General features: G+C 39.3%; 1 protein-coding gene across 2 annotated transcripts in view; it reads left to right on the top strand.

The window, feature by feature from the left end:
* Positions 1 to 292: 292 nt before the first annotated feature.
* FXR1 (FMR1 autosomal homolog 1) overlaps positions 293 to 18737 on the top strand; it is a 36297-nt gene continuing 17852 nt past the window's right edge. Inside the window, exons 1-7 of one of the 2 annotated variants that reach the window (XM_069864790.1) lie at positions 293 to 430; positions 10034 to 10086; positions 13859 to 13952; positions 15213 to 15284; positions 16977 to 17125; positions 17580 to 17673; positions 18551 to 18667. In XM_069864790.1, the coding sequence (XP_069720891.1) occupies positions 380 to 430; positions 10034 to 10086; positions 13859 to 13952; positions 15213 to 15284; positions 16977 to 17125; positions 17580 to 17673; positions 18551 to 18667 (630 nt within the window). In that variant the 5' untranslated portion in view covers positions 293 to 379. The remainder of the gene's footprint in view (positions 431 to 10033; positions 10087 to 13858; positions 13953 to 15212; positions 15285 to 16976; positions 17126 to 17579; positions 17674 to 18550; positions 18668 to 18737) is intronic. The other variant, XM_069864791.1, reaches the window with a different exon arrangement.

The raw sequence follows: 18737 nt of genomic DNA, 5'->3' as shown, positions 1-18737 counted from the left end.
TGGCCGCGAAGGCCCGGCCAGCTCCATCGCTGTTCATTTAACCCACCGCCTCCTCCCTGCGGGGTCGCCCCCCATCCCCATCCCCATCTCCGCAGCCGCGCCGGGCGCTCCCACTCCCGCGCGGGGGGGGAGGGAGGGGAGGCAGCGGTCGGCTGCCCTGCCCGCAGGGAACCGCGCTCCGCCGGCCGTGTCCCCCCCCCCCCCACCCCGCGTTCGCCCGCGGCTTGGGCTGAGCCACCGCCCGCCGCAGGGGGAGCAGGGGCGGGGCGGTGTCCGAGCGGCCCCCGCGCCGCTGGTGGGGGTGGCGGGCGGAGGGGAGCGCTCCCCCCCGCGGTGACAGTTTCTAGAAGCACGTCCCGGCGTCCTTTGCGCTCGCAACATGGAGGAGCTGACGGTGGAAGTGCGCGGCTCCAACGGGGCCTTCTACAAGGTACTGGCCGAGGGGGGAGGAAAGGCTAGGGAGAAGGCGTTGGGGGGCGATGGAGCGGGGCGGCGGGACTGCGCGAGGGGTTCTCTGTGGGAAGGGGAGACGCTTCATCTCGGGAAAGGGGAGTGGGCGGGGAGGAGGGGGTGTTTCTGGAAGAAGTAAGGGCTTTGGGTGGGATGGGGTGAGGTGAGCCCAAAATGGTAATTTTTAACTGTTTTAAATAATTCTTTGAAGATTTCGAGTTTTATTTATGTCACCAGAAAGCTTCCTTCACCATCACCCTCCGTGGAATGTCAGGATGTTACAGGATCGATGCAAAATACTCTCAGCTGTTGCCCGTCAGTCATTTTCCCCTAAGCCTGGCTTCAGATGTTTAAGAATCCCAGCTCTTTTTATGGCAAGAGCCTTCTCTCTTCCTTTCCAGAAGGGCTGATTCCAGCCACTATTGTGAGGGCACGGGGGTAGCCGTGTTCTGGGAGTATTTAATCTCAGGATTGCCCTTAGCTATTGTGCCTAACGGCACAGGCGCTGTGGCATTGCACACCCAGTCTTACACAGGGGGGATCCTTTTTTTTCTTCTGGATATCCTGCGTGCAGCTGTGGATTCGGCTTGGAAGTCATGTGGAAATTGTACAGTATGCGAAGGCAGTTGGTGTTGAAGGGATTGTAACCAGCTGACTTCAGGAGCAAGTGCTTTTAACTGGGTGTCTATTAAAAGAGGCAAATAGGAGATACTCTTATGAGGAAAGAATGTAGTGGGGTAAGCTATATCCTCTTGCTAGGTAAGCCTCTTAAATTTTTACCAAAGCCATCAGACAATAAATTTTATACAGCAGATGATAAATCAGATACGTTTTTACTTGGACTTGAGATAACCCACAGAAGCCCACATCAGAAACAATTGCATTTAGAACACAATATTCTTAAATAGAATTGTTGAGGTTTTTCTCACTTCCCCAGCCCATTAGGAAGCCCAGGATATGGAGACATTCTTATTAGCTTTCCATATTCTACCTTGTGATCCTGAACAACTTTATAAACCTTGATTTAGTTTCTTCCGCTTAAGAGGAATGTAAGATTAATGGGTGTATTAGGCAGTGTACTGAATTCTTGGGCTGAAGGAATCTATATATTCAGAATTTATTGCAATAAGCCTGATGTAAAATCGGCAATGGTGTTTAATGTCCTAAATCAGTGAGAATTATCAGGATTGGATTACCACCATCCTGTGTTTTAGCCCTGTGAACAGTGGCAAACAAAAGCAGAAATTTTACTTAAAAATGGCATTAGTGGCTTTCAGATCAGTGGGAATGTGGGTTAAGTCCTGTGGTGGCATCTTCATGTTGCATGAAGTCAGACTAGAGGGATTGGATCCATAGCGACCAAAGCTTCAACTTGGAATAATCTACTGTTAATGTGCAGGGGTCAGAAAACCCACAGAAAAACTGCAAAACCTCCAAGTTGAATAAACCGAACACACAATTTGAAAAGATTTTGCTTGTGAGCTAAATGCAGTGAAATGTGTGTGTCAGTGACTCCATTTTGTGATTCTGAATGTTGAGGTAGGCAGAGGTTATGCATGTGTCTTGGAGCTAAGTGACACTACTAGTAACTTTCCGTTTAAAGTTTCTGAAGCGAAAGAGAGGAGGTGTGTCGGTCTTATTTAGAAGACATCCTATTTTGGACACCGATAACATCTGTAAGATAATGAGAACAAGCTAATCTTGTCTAAGCCCCATGCACTATATAGGAGGTGGCAAAAATTTCTGAAGAGAAAAGCAGAATTTGCAAGATGCAATGAAATCTGAGGTTTTCCACAGAACAGTCTGAATTCAGGTTCATGGTATATGAGATGAGAAGGATACTGCTGTGCCAACAGAGACAAAACCCAAAATAATTACATAAACAATTACATGACAGGATTTTTTTTAATGAGTTGTTAATATAGTCTGCAACTTGGCTGTGGTAGAACAGATGCAGTGATTAAATCTCTTGGACCGTTACAGTGGGGTTTTCAGTGAAGATGGCAAATGATATTCTTTATAGGTTCTTTTGTTCCCTGATAATTGTTCTTTTTAGTAAAATTCAATTCCAACAGGAATTTCTTTTTATGTGTGTTTATATGTATACACTGGTTGCAATAAATTAATAAGGAAAATTGTTTTATATTAAAATACATGACAAGTCAATTTTTTCATGTGGGTACATCAATGGACAGTAACTGTAGATGTGGTAGACACCCACTATAATTTTTTTATGCTCTGTCCTGTACAAAAATTGTTAAGATATAATTTATCTTTTGTTTATAAATCTCCAAACTAATATATGCCTTTTTTCCCTTCTGTTTTAAATAAGTAATATAATCTGGAGAACAGGACATTATTTATTTTGTATTTTGTCCCAGGTTCTATACCAGTATAGAGCAGAGCCAGTGTTTAGCCACTCCCTGCAGCACAAGACGACTTTGCATGTATCATAATATTGAGCACTCATTATCTTTAAAGAACAGATGGCACTGATGGGGCTCAAAGTGGTCATGATCTTCTGAAAAATAGTGAGTTTTTTGTTGGAGAAGAACGGACAGGGTTGGTGAACCCTGCTAGTTAAGGGTTTGCATATATTAGAGGTGTGGTGAGAACTTCCTGAGAGCACAACGGTTCTACTTTCTAGGTGTGTGCTAGATTGCAGGTTAGTTTTTACCTTTGGCCTGTTAGAGTAGACATTTCTTTTTTTATGTGGAATGCCAAAAATATCTGAATTTCTTTGGGCTCTAAGTGGGTTGTAGAGAGAAAGTTCTATGTTCCCAGCCTCTTGGCATGACAGCAGTGACTTCAGAATGATGTTTCTCTGTGTCATTAAGACCACTAAGTAATTCAGAGAATCACTGATGGTTGAGGTAGGCAGAGACTGGGAGGTAATCTGGTCCATGCCCCTGTTTAAGCACCTAGAGCCAGTTGCCCAAGACCACGTCTGGTATCTGGTGTCCGCGGCGTTTCAGTATCTCTGACAATGGAGACTCCCCAACCTTCCTGGGCAGCTAGCAACCTGTGTCCATGCTCAGTCACCCTCACAGTAAAAAAGCATTTCCTGATGTCTGTACAGAACCTTTTGTGGTTTCAATAAGTGCCCATTACCTGTGGCCTTGCCATTTGTGAAGGGTGTCTGTGCGGCTCTTGGCAAGAATGAGACAAAAGCTTCTTTTTTATCCAGTATCTCCCTCGGCCTGCGTGTGCTCACTTGTATGCAAATTAGAGCCCTGGTTCTGCACCTTATTCATGAGTTCAGATGTCAGCTTACATGAAGTAGGTTGAGCCTTACAATAAAATGAGACCAAGGTACATAAATTGAACACCAGATAACTTCCTTAACCCGAGTCCTTCAGTGGCATCTGAGTAACTGTGAAAGCGCCATTGCGTTTTTCATTGTAGGGCCTTCCACGTGCTGAAAAACTGATGGGTACATTGTGTGCCCTCACAATCTTTTTGTGCTAGAGTAGTAGCTGTTCAGATTGTGCAAGAGCATTAAATAGATGAAAATGTGAATTAGAATGAAACTCAACCTTTAATTTGCAGATTCTAGAGTGCTTCCTCTGTTCCTCTTTGAAGTGGTGCAGTTGGCCTGATAACAGGACTAACCAAACCGCTGGTAGCAGGAGCTGGCGTAGGCCTAGAGGTAGAGACAAGCCAAAATATTGCTAAAGGAAAAGATGATGGGAGGGAAGTACAAAGCGTTTTTCTGCACATATAATGTTAAAGTGTGATGAGCAATTCTGTATGAGAAGTTTATATATCAATTAAAAAAATATAATAGGTTTTTGATTTTTAATTAGTGGCTTTGAAAACAACTGTGAGTTTGAATGGTGTTTAGCTTGTCAGCTATTAAAAAAGGAAACTGTCATTAAGAGTATAGCTTACAGAGCTGTTTGTAGCCAGTTACTACACCAGGAAACATGGTAACTGGAATGACTTTTTTTTTTTCCTTTGAAGTTCTCAACTGCCTTACAGTGTTTAGCACTTATTTCTTGTATCTGACTCTAATGGGTGGGGAATTTCAGGCATTTTCAAGTTGTTACCGACCTCTCGAAACTTGGGTAGACTGGTGCGGGGAGTATCTGTAGTCATTATTGCTGTTGAGAAGCCATTTGCTTGACCCTTTTAGACTGACAGAAGGCAGATGCCACAGGCAGTGATTATTGATCGTTCATGTACATAATCAGTGGATGGTATCTTTCAGAAGTTTTGCCCTTTGGGAATGTGCTCTGAAGAAAGCAGTAATGCAAGTCATTTAGACTTTCACCAGTAAGCCTAAAACAGGGGATTCAGTGCTGAAGTTCTTGCATAACTGTCACAAAGATTCTTGAATTTATATATAACAATTATGATAATGAATGGTAATGCCATAGATTTGAAAGGGGTTGCTAAAATTGATATAGTGCAGGATCTCCTTCTTGCCTGGTGCCTGCTTGTAATGTTTGTCTTTTGCAGCAGCCTAGATCTGCTTTCTTTTAGGAGTTTCTTGTATAAGGAGGTGCAGCTAATAGTTTCTAATGAAAATAATACTTTATGAAATTTAGTCTTTTTTGTCCAATGATGTGGTTATTAACAAGTTCTCTGATTGCTTTGACTTTTTTTATTATTATTATTATTGGAGAGGGGTGTCAGCATTAGGATACATCTCTTAGTAATAATTATTTCATGTATTTGTTACCTGAAACATTTGTGTATGAATATTAGTTAAAATTACTAACAGTTCTTGCTTCTGAAAAGAGTGAAAGGGTTAGTAATCTGATTTCAGCCTCTTGACCTTTATGTGACATATTCAGAAACAGTCGGTGGTACCAGATGTCAAAACATTTACTGTTTGAAATTTGCTCAGCAATGGGCAGTGGGATCTTAGTATAGTTTTTAGTGTGCAGGTATGTGTGACTCAAAAGCCAACACAGTTGCTATCCCTGGCAAGAATGTTTGCAGCTGAACTAACAGCACCTCATTTCTAGATTGGTCTATTCTACTTGGAGGCCAGGTAAACGTAAGAAAGTGGGATGAAGAGGGAACTTGCGTTGCATCTGCCTGTTATGTGGCTCTTACGACTTTGCCTGGAACTGGAAGGTGTGTGTATATATACAGAGACGTAAAGTTCACAGTAAGGGCATTTCTGTAAGTCTTGATCCGTTTATGTTATCAGCAGATCCTAATCCTAAATCCATGAGCAAAACCCAGGTAAAAGGGAAAGCATGTGTGTGTGTGTTACGAGATGAAGAAATCTCAACTGCAGTGATATTAGTGGCAAATCATCTGTTCATAGTTCCCTGTTCTTTTGTTCATACTTAACATTGTATGGCCCTGTGTTAGATTTGCTGCATCTGTGATCTCCAAACTAGGCAACTGTCCTCGCAATGCTACCCCTCGTTTTACTGGTGATAGTGTTGGGAGCGTGGCTTCCACCAAGTGAGTGGCAGAGACAGGTCTGTACCACAGTGCCTGAGGAGCCTGCGTAACATTAATAGACTGTAGTACAGTACAGGCTCCTGTCTCCCTCAGGAGCTGGGCTGCAGCAAGCAAGTCATACATGGACTTCAAGAGACATAGCTCACAGCCTGAGTTGTGTGACTGACACTAATATCTGCACAGTCCAAATCAGAGGCCTGGCAAGATGAAGTCACGTCAGTGTTGCTTCCGTTCCTGTACTCCACAGTTGTGTGTGTGGTGTAAAACACACACATGGTATCTGTAAGCTTACTTGCTGATAATACAGTTCATCACTGTGTGGTTTTGATGCCAGTATCTTTATTGATGTGTTTGGTGGTCTTTTAGCTCTGCCTCATCACCACTGTTTGGAATGAGGATACATGGAATGGTGTGTAAGGAACGTAGAACATTTCAAACTTAGGTATTGACATTACCTATCGTGGGCATCATGGCTATATTAAATTTCAGTAGTGGAGTACCTTGTTCATTTAAGCAAAAGTTGGGAGGCATCTTTATGTAGTAGGAAATGGTTTTCATACAGTATAGAAACAGCTAGTGCAAGCTTAGCGTACGAATCTATTTATATGGGCTACCTCACTGATCAAGAACTCTTTCCAGCTTCCTAGTTGAAAACCAGGATATTTACTTTTCTATTTTTTGGTCATCACAACCTTTCTGAAGAAATCTTTGTGAGTTTATAGGATTTTATATAATTTTTAATGTAAAAAAAAAATCTTAGAATTGCAAAATGTCTATTGTCAGAGGTTTTTTTTGTAAAAACCTTTTTTTAAAAAGAGAAATCTCTAGACTTTTGGAATACTTCTTTAAAAATTAAACTAAATCTCAGCTTGACACGTGTGAAATCTATTTCTGTTCTTATCTTGGAGTTGTGACAGCTGTTAATGCTTATAGTGAAGGTCAGGGTTGTAGGCAGGATAGTAGTATGCAGGAATTTTTAGTTTTAACAAATGCAGTGATGCTTTTGGCATATTTCTTGGCAATAATGGAATGATTTCTTATGAAACTGTATTTAAAACCTAAATTGAATTTTGATTATTTCTAGTTGCATTATAAATGGACCATACAATCTATTATGCCTGTCTAGACTGCTGTGCTTCCTGTAAGTGGGATTTCTTCCCCACAGCTGTAGAAAAATTGATAATAGTATAAGGAATTATACTTGGAATTTTTTACTTCTTCCGTGTTGCTCCTTCACTCTTTTTTTGTACAATTAGATCAGACTCTTGTCAGGCCTCACAACAATATATTTACTTAAATAATTATGTCATTTTATTCAGTGCTTTACATATGTTTGTGACTTGAAGTGCATACCCAACAAACACTGTATTTGATTTTGCGGTGTTTCATAAAGTCACTGAGATTGGAAAAGACCTCTAAGATCATAAAGTCCAACCATCAGCCCATCACCACCATGACTACTAAACCATGTCATGAAATGCCACGTCTAGATGTTTTTTGAACACCTCCAGGGAAGGAGTGAAAGAGTTTGAGAATGCAAACTGAAAATGCTGCTCAAATAACTTCAAGCGAGTTACTGCATGCATGTCTGCCAGCCATGAGTCTGCGTTATATTCTCATATGGGAAGAGCAGTGCACACACTTGGAACTAAAAGACTTCCTGTGTAAAGAAGTTCCCTGAAACCCACGTGGTGGTGTAAAACATTCAGACTCTTTGCTGGAATTCGTACTTTGAATTTTATTGGAAAGTGTTCAGTGTTCCTGTTTATGCAGCTGAGGGTAGTGCAGTGTCAGCTGTTAGTCTGCTGCTAGTCATATCTCTGCATTATTGTTCCACTTCAGCTTTCCCATTCGTCAGCCAGACATTGGCTTGAACATCAGTTGTGAATATTAAACCTTGGTGTGCCGTTACGCAGAAAGCTAGGCTTTACCTAGTTATGGTCTGATTGTCTGAAATCCTGGAAATTCTGTGCAGTTCGGATACGTTTTTCCCATTTCTTTTGTCTTAGTAATTCAATTTGCAGCTAGTCAGTGGATTCAGAATTTTCTAAGCTATGCAGAGCATTGTTATGAATATTTTTCAGGTGTTTTATGGTGCCTGATTACAAAACTGTCTTATGAAGTTCTGTTTTTTTTCACAAAGGAAAGGTAATTCAGGTCTGTAGAATAAATTGTTAGCTACTATAGGCTTACCTTAGAAATTAAATATAGATTTTTTTTTTCCCCCCTCATGTTAAGTACTGTGAAAATAGAGGTAAGGTTCAGCTATGAAATAAAGTTGCATAATGAGGCAAAGACTAATACTGAATCACAGACTCTTGTAATGCAGATAAATGGCTACCCATTATAGGGAGTTAAATACCTTCCTGTTGATAAGCTGTCGTTTTGCAGAATGTTGGACTGCGTAAACTCCATGCGCAGCACTGACTTGGGCATTTTGTCCCTGGATGGAGTTTGAATGAGTTTGTTGAACAGCTCTTTATCTCCTGCATTTTATGCCATGTTAATTCATCCCCATGTCGGGTTGTATTTAAAGGGGACATCGGTGGCATAAATTCCATAGAAGTTCTGCCTTGCCTGTTATCTAACACTTAGTTCAGACAGTAGAAATTCGTATGCTTTTTGCATCTTTGAACAGACCTAACTTAAGTATTCCTGTCCACAAAATTTCTTGAAACTGAAAGTCCCTGATTACAGGTGTATTTTATTGCCAACTGTTTCAGTTGCTTACCTTTCAAAGAAAGAGGTTTCCAGTGGTGGGACAACCTTTGAAAGGGTTTATTTTATTAGGGACACAGTAGGTAGCTCAATGAAGAGATTTCTGTGATTGCTGGTGACCTGCTTATTCAGGGTTACCAGTATGCTTTCTGCTGGAATCAGTCTTCTGTGTTGCTGGCAGATGGTTCTGAGTGAAGCTCAGGGAGCAGAAGGGCAGGTTTTGAGCAAATGCTTTTGCATCATTGTCCAAATATGAGTTAAGGTAAAGGCCGATTTGTTTATATAGGCCCTTTGCAACTGCTGTCTGTGCGAGCTCCCTTTCTGTCCGTCATTACATTAAGGGAATCTCCTGTATCAAAATTTATCTTTCCTTGAGCTGACACACGATACCCCTGTGGGCTAGTTGTTCCTTGCACGGTTGATACAATCTTCATCCTCCTCAGCTGGCAGTTTCTTAAGTGGATATAATCCATTCAGCAGATTTCCTGGAACTTCTCTTAACATAGCTGCACAACTCTCTTGCTCCTTTAAAACTACAGGTTCCTCCTTGATGTTCTGAGCTTGGGTAAATACCAGGCTATATCAAAAGTAGGAGTAGGTTGAAAGGTTTTACTTGTCTGTTCACCTGCTTTTTTTGCAACTTGCCCACCTTTCTTAACCAAGAGATGTAGAAACGTAATTTCTGCATAAATACTTGAGTACAATTGCATCTGTCAGGTTATTCTTAGTCTTTAGGTTTTTGACATAATCAGTAGCCCCAAAGAAGCCTGTTATTTTTCAAAAGTAAGAAAAGGAAGGGGGATTTCCCCTCGGTTTTTCTGAGATCATAATAATGTGACACAAAAAAAGTGAAATCTTGTACTCTTTCTTTGTATTCCTGTGAGGTCCTATAGATACCTCATACTGTCCCCAATTTGGTACTTGAAAGATGATACCATAACTAGCTCTATGGCATCCTGTGTCACCAAATTTTATCCAGACTTTCTATCATACTGTTCCATAGGACAGTTGTTTGGGATTCAATTTCATGTTGAGAACGCCGCCTATAAAGCAGATAGTGCTATGCACAGCTATTTGAGTTGTGTTGTTAATCATACTAATTGCTTGAACCAGGGCCTCTCATTTTTTTTCTCCTGTAAAACAGCTGTGTGCACCTGTAGATAAAATAATGAATCTTGATAGGAAGTGTTCAATTGTAAATATGCTGGTTCGATTTGAGCCGCCATTTAAAACAAACCTTGTGCACTGTATTTCTTAGAATAGCCAGCTAAGAATATCAGCCACCTCATGTGAACAGCGGGATCGTGTCTTGGAAGTTTCCTAAATTGGAACCGTAGTACTAGCGGTGGTCTGCTGTTTGGCTTTATTTCAGGATGTATTGAAATCATGGCCTTCTTTTGGCTTCCCTTACATTCTTATAACAAAAATGTTTTTGTTTTAGGGATTTATCAAAGATGTTCATGAGGACTCACTCACAGTCGTATTTGAAAACAAGTAAGTAGTTTATTAAAAAATAATCCTTTGAGTATTAAGTTGTCATTTTGGTTTTTGTGGTTTTGGCATTGCTTTTTGTTTGTGTGTTTTCACAGAGGAGTATTTCATTCAAGGTGTAGTTCTAGAAGTACAGGCTCACTGTTCTATTCAGCTACTTTATTGAATCACTGTATCAGAATTCAGCTTATCATTTACACAGTCCTTTACATTTTTGATATCTTTAGTGATGCCTGCAGATATTACAGGAAATTTAATTGCAATAATAAGTAGGTGCAGGGGCCTGGTTCTCTATAGTAAAAAGCAGAAAAAGTTGGAAAATACCGAAGTACTTCTATTAAATCAATTATTCTCTCTATATATAATCCGAGGAATGCTGACCAGTTTTCTCAGACAGAGAAGTAGGTAGAAGTATCCTGATGGTAATTTTTTTTTCTTTTTAACTATTAAATAAATAAATATACCTGTGTATACAGTCCAAAGACCGAATGTTTTGCAGTAGAAGAGAGTGCAAATATATAAGCAGATCTGGAGAAAGAATCATCTGTGAGGCCCTTCTAATTTAATACATAAGCACAGGAATGCTACGTAGTAGCAAGTCAAAGGTAATCTATGGGATGGTAAAGTGCAGATGGATACCTGTTGTTCAGCGTTCAGACTGATAATGCCATGGATTACCTGGGAGATTGCAGGGCTGACTTAAGGTATTCTGGGAGCTACATCCTCTTTTCTGTTTCCCTTACAGTTGCTAGGTGGATATCCTAAAAATATGCCAGCTTTCAATATGAAGATTGTTACTAAACCCCACCACACCAACCTGTAGATTAGCCTTTGAGCCTTTCTTCAAGAAAGATTGCTGGGTAATAAAAGTAGTACTAGAAGGCATGCGAGTGTGTTTATAGACAGTATTTTATAATCCTAAATATGTAATCCTAAATTTGGTCCTTCATCCTGTCCATGGTCTGAGGAGAAGTGATCCATCTACATCCATATTACTTTTCTTTAACGTAGGAGGCTCTTTGCCTTCAAAGCATGTAGTTATACATCAGAGACCACATAAGCTAAATGAAATGCTCGTGGTTCACAGCAGGGGTCTGATTGTTGGCAAATGCACTTGTAGTGTGTGGTGTCCATGTGTTTTACAGAAAGTCTGGCGGCAGCAGCCGTGTTCCAGAAAGGGTGGTCTACAACATATGTCAAACATTTTGTTCAAAAATAGGTCTTATCTGGAAGTGTGTAGGCAGTTCTAGTCAATTTTTTCTGTGATGTAAAGCTGATAAATTATTAGCCTTTTTGCTCAGCTAAATTCTTAAGGGCTTTAGTAGAACCAAAGCTGGCAAGTGTCCTGCCCCAAATGCATCTTTCTGTTGTGATAGCAGTCAGCATTAATGAAGTAAACACATGTACTCTGCTAAAAGCGGTCTAAATGGTCAGTTTGCATTTTCTGCTGTTGTTAACCAGTCTTTACAGCTGAAGTTCGCGAATTTGGTTTACTAGCACAGACTGCTAATGATGATTTTGTGGCCATAGCAATAAATCTCTGAGCAGAAATCCCTGATTCCTTGAAGAGCCAGTTTTTGGAGGTAAAGAGGCGGAGAACGGAAGCTTCAGGAACTGGAAACCTTTATTACTGTATAAGATAGAGAATTGGATCTTGAAGTGCAATTTCATATAGGCCCATTGGAGGTAGAAGCAGCAGACTTCTCTACTGTTAGAAGCACTTCCCCCTTTTTTTTTTTTAATTTGTGCCTGATATTTGGGGTAATCCTTCTGACTTTCAGGTGTCAGTTCTGTCTGATCCTCTCAGCAGGTAATTTGTAGCTAGTCATAAGTCATTTCTTAAAGCATCTTTTTTCATTTCAGCAGTGAAATGCACCAATTTTGCACTTGTTTCCATCAAAACTTTGTCTTATTCTGAAAACAGAGCCTTCTGTGCACTTCCTCCACTGCTTTATAAAAAAATACCAAAGCATCTTGCATCTGATAAGGTACCAGATTGTTGGCTTATCCGATTCTAGACAATGGAGTTGCTTTAGATGATTAGAGATGGGAACAAAATTAGCCTACTGCAACTTCAAGCGGATTTTATTGGAGGTACGAGGTCTCTTCAATCATACCATCTCGTTATGGGCAGTTACAACTTTCTCTAAACTTCCGTTTGCTAGATTCTTTAACTGCAAGGCACAATTGAAAATCTCAGGAGAACTTTAAGCAGCTCATTTGAGTTTACAGTGTTTTTGAGCTTGTTGCTCAGTTATGATTATTATGCTCATGCTGTTTCTAAACTGGATTTTTGTATACCCTATAATTTAGGGAATGTCTTTTGCCCTCAAGTCTTGCTATTTGCCTTTGCATCTTTGAGAGTAATAGCTTCACAAAGGCAGGGCAGGGAAGGAAAAACCCAAACCCTGAGTTTAGTGACCATTATGGTTGTGACAAGGGCAACTGAATTGCAAGTGATTTTTGCCAACCCCTCTACCATGTCTCAGAAATAGAATGATATTTAAATAACGTTTTGTGGCCAAAATACCTTCTGACTTCAACAAAATCTATCCATGATCATCATGTGGTTTTTTGTTTTCAAAGCTCTCCTATTATTAGAAGAAAAAAAGTGTGTAGTAATGATACAAGATATCCATATAATTTTGCTCTAGGCACTATTAAGTGAGGCCCTTGAACCTGAGCTGTCTTTTGCAAAATATATAAATGTATCCATCTTGTAGAGAGTTGCAGAAAAGCCCTTCGAGGGCTGAGGCTTCTTGTACTACCTTGAACCATTCTGGCTAATTGCAATTAGAAGTTAGCAAAGCAAATAACTTGCCGTAATGGTTAGTGTTACAGATTGGTTCTGGATCCTGTCTGTATCTAATGTGAACTTTAAAATGGGCAGAAATGATGGGCATTGGGGTGCTTTGAACAGACATCCTGTCAAGTCTCTCAGATATTGTAGATTAATGAATTTTTCCCCCCTTGCTTTTATTTCAACCTCTGTAGAGTATTTGACTGTGTTTCTGACTAAGAGAGGGAGGAGCAGCTGATGGTGTTCTGTGTCATTCACAGAGTAGAAAAGAGAGGAATGTCAGGAGGACACAGAGGCTGTGAATTGTTCCAGTAGTCTTTGTAAAATGCACAGAGTAAAATGTTTTGTAGAGTCAGCTATGGTAAAATGAGTAGCCTTTCTGTACAAGAAGGTAAAGTTCTAGTTTTATATGCCTAGTAATAACTGGTATTGATAAGCAGATGTAAGGGTATATTATCAACTGAATCTGTCTGCCAGATGCTTATTGGGGAATGTTAACAACTTTGTAGGTAGAAATGTAAAGTTGTGTTAACGATCAGAGTCAGATTTTCCTGGAACACTTAAAACATAAATGGTAAGTCATTGAAATGTTAAGTATGAGGTGAAGAAATGGATGAACCCCATGGTGGACTGCAAAGATAAGCTTATATCTGTATAACAGCTTTATGACTTGGAGCAGCAGAAATACAAGTACATCATCTAACTGGGATTTTATGATAGCCATTTAGTGAACACAGTGGAATTAAATTTCTAAGTTCATTTAGAACTTCTGTCATTAAATATCTTCCTAGGTATTTTTATCTTGACAGGGTTATTTTGTTCCTTTGCTTATAAGGTTTGCTTTTTAGCAATGGAGAAATAGACTTGATTATATGGAAAGAGTGAATTTTGATGAAACTCGGTGTTCTGAAAATAAAACTACAAGAACAACAGGAAAGTTCTAGAAATAATGTGCGATGTCTCTTCAACTTTCAGTTGGCAACCTGAGCGCCAGGTACCCTTTAATGAAGTCAGATTACCACCACCCCCTGATATTAAGAAAGAAATTGGTGAAGGAGATGAAGTGGAGGTGAGTTTATCCTAATGAACTGACCTGATACATGATGGATTGTCCATTGGAGGTGGTAATGATGATGCTAAATACATTAGCAAAGTGAAGATGTAAAATGGAGGATGTCTCTAGTAGTGGATTTATGAGGCTTTCAGTGAAACTGTGACATTCAGGTTTTTTTCAGAATTAGCAGTGGAACTTTCTCAGAATCTGAAAGTTACTGAGAATATTGCAGAATCAGAAACAAAATTAGATCATTTTCATTTTTTATCTGGAGTGTAACTGTTGGAAATGTTTTTGTGTGAAGGTTATCATACAGCTCTTCCATTAACAAGAGTTCTAACCCAGATGAAATACCTAGTACAATCTGGTAGGAAATTCTGTGAATTACACGGTTTTACAGAGAAACAGTGTAAATTAGAAATGATGTATTAACTGAGAAATTGAATGGTGCGTGTCCTATTCCCAACTCATTGTAGTACCTTTAATTTAGTGATTAGTTTAACTTCTGCTTTTCGCTTTACTTAGATTTTAAGGACAAGTAATGAGTTTGTGTAGCATGCTGTTACAGCTTCGGGCTAGTAATCTAAGATTAGTCTAAATAGTGGGTTTTCCTGTTATCTTCCTTGAAATACATGCTATTTGTTGCCTTTGTTAGAGGTTTAAATGTAAAGGATTATTTTCTACATCCTTGCTATTGCAGACTTTTTTGTAGTCTGCATGTAAATGACTGGCTTGTCAGAATTGCATGAGGAGTAAATGAAATATACAGAAGATGCGTAAAATGAAAGTTTTAGAAGTCTTCTGTTCTGTATCTGATCTTACATTAACTTAGTAGTGCTCGTTAAGTACAGAATATGTAGTCATATGATGACTTAATTCATTTCAGTACTGCTAGGTATAGCAAATAAGCCAAGGCCCAAAAAAAAAAAAAAAAAAAAAAATCTTAGCAGTGGAGTTACTTCTGTGTGTAAACTTTCAATGTGAAGACAGTTTTAATTTAGGGAGGAGTTGCCCCTGAATAAGTGTTGAGCCAGGGCTTTATCTTAATTTAGGAATGTCAGCAATGAAAAGCTGTTCATAGTCCTTGTACAAAATAATAAAAATCTGTGCAAGAAGTATATGCCTGGATAATTTGTACAGAAATTATTTCTATCTGGATTAGTGTTGCAGTTTAATGAAAATTAGAAAAGTTGGGTTGTTATTTCTTGGTTACATGTGAAAGCAAGTGAATTATGTCTGTGTGCTTTCAGTGATTCTTCCTGCTTTCTCTTTCAGGTTTATTCGAGAGCGAATGACCAAGAACCTTGTGGCTGGTGGCTGGCAAAAGTTCGAATGATGAAAGGGGAGGTAAATTACTTTATAACCTGCTGTTATGTTAAATACCGAATATGTGAAAGGTATTTGTGATGGAGTATCATAAATAAAGTACTACCAGTACAAAAACATGACAAAACAGAATTATAAGAGACAATTCCATGCTGCATTACAAAACCGAGGGTTGTGTCTTAATAGCTGAGCAAGTCACTTCGATTATTAGTAGTTTAATGCTTGGAGGACTGTGTGTGCCCAAGAACAGGACTTGACAAACCTACTGTGTGGACTTGATGATAAAAATCAGGTTAAGCAGTACGCTTTGTCTGTGTTTAAAGTCAGTGTTTAAACTCCATAAATTAAAGATACTTTAGCTATTGATATGTGTTGCTGTGGGTTCTTTTTTTACGTATGTATTTCTGTCAAGTGTAGTAGAAAGACATTGGTTCATTTATTTTTACATGTGTCAAGATTGTATTTTACTGCTGACTGTTAAGAATTGCTCCTGCAAAGTAACTTGTAGGTTCAGACACTCTAGTGTATAGACCTATGGCAGTGTCTGCAATCTCACTAAAGCTTTTTTTTGTGAAATGACAAGAAGATAATTTATTTTCACATTGGCAAAGGTCCTGTGTTTTGATGCTTCTGCTGTATTGGATTCCTAAAACCAAAGGAAGCAGGGATCAGAAAGAAAAATTTCTGATACTGTTTAAAAACTGCCAGTAGACAGATGATACATAAGCTGGACTTAAAATTTGAAATTGGAAAATAGCTGGTGGAAAAGTACGTCGTGATCATAGTGATTTACTTTCTCCTGATACTTGAGTAAATTGTGTCTGACTAAACCAGATACCAGTCTTGAGGGAGGAAGAGGAGAAAGAACTGCTGCACGCAGGCGGAAGGAAGGATAGGAGAGAAGGCTGTATCACTAACACAAAGCCAGGCTTTGGAGATACTGGGCACACAAGCTTTTTCTTACTTGCATGTGTTGGGCAGAAGTGTGGGAGTAGATTATTGGTAGCTGTTAAATCTTCTTGGTTCTCTCGCCTTCTTGTAATTGGGATAGTCTGTATCAAAAATTTACATATTCATAAAGGCTTGTGATGATAGGACTAGGGGGAACAGGTATAAGCTGGAGAGGGGCAAATTTAAGCTTGATTTAAGGTTGAATTTTATCACCATGAGTGTGATGAGACACTGGAACAGATTGCCAAGGAAGTTGTAGATGCCCCATGCCTGGAGGTGTTCAAAACCAGGTTGGATGGGGCCTGGGTAACCTGATCTAGTGGGACATGTCCCTGCCCATGGTAGAGGGGTTGAAACTAGATGATCTTTAAGGTCCCTTCCAACCATAACTATTCTATGAGTCTATAAAAAAAGAGTGATTTTTTTTTTTTCTTTTAGTCTTTGATGGTTCATGGTTATTTTGGCTTTTGAATCAGTGGACTTGCTTTTTTGTTCTGTTTTGGTTTTTTTTAACTGTTGTGGTGCAGATATTTCTGTGAAGAATGAGTTATTTGTGCTTCTTCAGTATTTTTTTAGAATTAGAGCTTCAGTAAACAATTTGAATATTGGAACTTGAACTGGTCTGAAATAGGTATTTGAAGAGGGACAGGCATGAGATAAATCAATTGGAAATGCTTTTTAATTCCTTGGTGATGTTGGTAATGTTACTATGTCTTTGTTGTTCCTTACTGAAGTGACCATTTTAAAAAAATTATTTCATAGTTTTATGTCATTGAATATGCTGCTTGTGATGCCACTTACAATGAAATAGTCACTTATGAACGCCTCCGACCTGTGAATCAAAATAAAACTGTCAAGAAGAACACCTTTTTCAAGTGCACAGTGGACGTTCCTGAGGATCTGAGAGATGCGTGAGTAGCTCTGCGCACTTTAAGGCATTTACTGTATTTGAGAGGGGGAAATAACACTCGGCCCATATTTTAGAGGCCAGTTTGCAGGCCCACAAGGAACCCTAAGAGTGGCTATGTCTGCAGTAGCTGGTTTAGAAGCTACTGAGTAGGATCCTGGCTGAACCTTTGGGGTGGGAACAAAAAGTGCAAAAAGTGAGTTCTGAGGTGGGAACTTCAGTCTTGCTTTAGGTTTGTGCAGGTGATACAGTCACAGTGAGCCTCTGGAACTTACAATAGTGATGACATGCAGTCTGTAGTGAAGTTAGCTCTGGAACCATGTTAAGGAGAATGTGAAATTTCCAGTTTCTGAACAGTCTTTGCCACAAACTACTCTGAAGCATTCTTGGTTCTATTCATGTTATTACATACTGTATTTTGCTGCTTGTTGAAATGACAAATTGTTTTGTCTCCTTAGATGTGCTAATGAAAATGCACATAAAGATTTCAAGAAAGCTGTGGGAGCATGTCGTATTTTTTATCATGCTGAAACTGCTCAACTAGTAATACTGGTAACTAATTCTTTCTATGTAACTATTGCATAAAATTTCAGTATATTATTTATGGAAATTATGTAGTCGGCTGTATATTTGTGTGGAAAATGGTTTGACTTTGTCAGGCTGTGTAAATTGTGAGAGATTTAATGTAAGTAAATGTCTTTAAATTTAATTTAAGGGGTAGGCCTTTTGGAGGGGTACAAGTACTGCACTGCATGCAGCCTAAATTTAGGAGCAGCTTTCAGTGTTGTTGTTTTTATGATTTTTGTCATCCACAACCGAGTGCTGTTGCACTGATTTCTACAGGTGGCTCAGAGCTAACTGTAGCTTAGTCTGCTCTGGAGCAGTAGATTTCCCCCCACTACTGTATTACACCCCGCAGTTTGACCCACAGCTGTGTTTCCACATGAAGAACTGCAGCAGTTCAGCATAGCCATTAGGGAGTTGTTCACTTAGATTCTTCTGTTAAAATTTTATCTTGTTATGTAGACTTTTCCAAGTGTTAGTTTCTCTACACAGTTTTTACTGAATATTATCTGTTTGAACCTCACTCTCCAGAATTGTTTCCTTGCTTATTTAGCTGTGCCATTCAGACAGTGAGTGGCAAGTATATATATGGTAGAACGATACTTGGCTGGGGAATATCGGGGTAAAGAATTACTATGCAACAGTAGCAAAATCTTTAGTGTAGAATATGATGTGAGTGAAAGCAGAAAATTGTTGGTTTGCAGAGTTAGTGCTGAATTTCTCATATTTTGTTTGGAGGAAGAAAAATGTCCATGGAAGTACTGGAAATGTAGATTATTTATTTTAGTTTAAATAGGTTCCTGATTTATCCTTTACATGTATATTTGCTTAAAAAATGAAACTTTGTGTTCCTTCTCTTTTGTAGTCTGCCAGTGAAGCAACAGTGAAGAGAGTGAATATACTGAGTGACATGCATTTGCGCAGCATTCGTACTAAACTTATGCTTATGTCAAGAAATGAAGAAGCTACAAAACACTTAGAAGTAAGCCATGGCTTGTAATTCTTATTGCTTGAAACTGGGCATGTCACTGTACGTTACATTGAATGCATGT

This window comes from Phaenicophaeus curvirostris, chromosome 10 (assembly GCF_032191515.1).
Source record: "Phaenicophaeus curvirostris isolate KB17595 chromosome 10, BPBGC_Pcur_1.0, whole genome shotgun sequence".
In the NCBI taxonomy this organism is placed as follows: Eukaryota; Metazoa; Chordata; class Aves; order Cuculiformes; family Cuculidae; genus Phaenicophaeus; species Phaenicophaeus curvirostris.
Note: the sequence above shows the minus strand (reverse complement) of the source record. Positions and strands in the feature narration are given on the sequence as shown.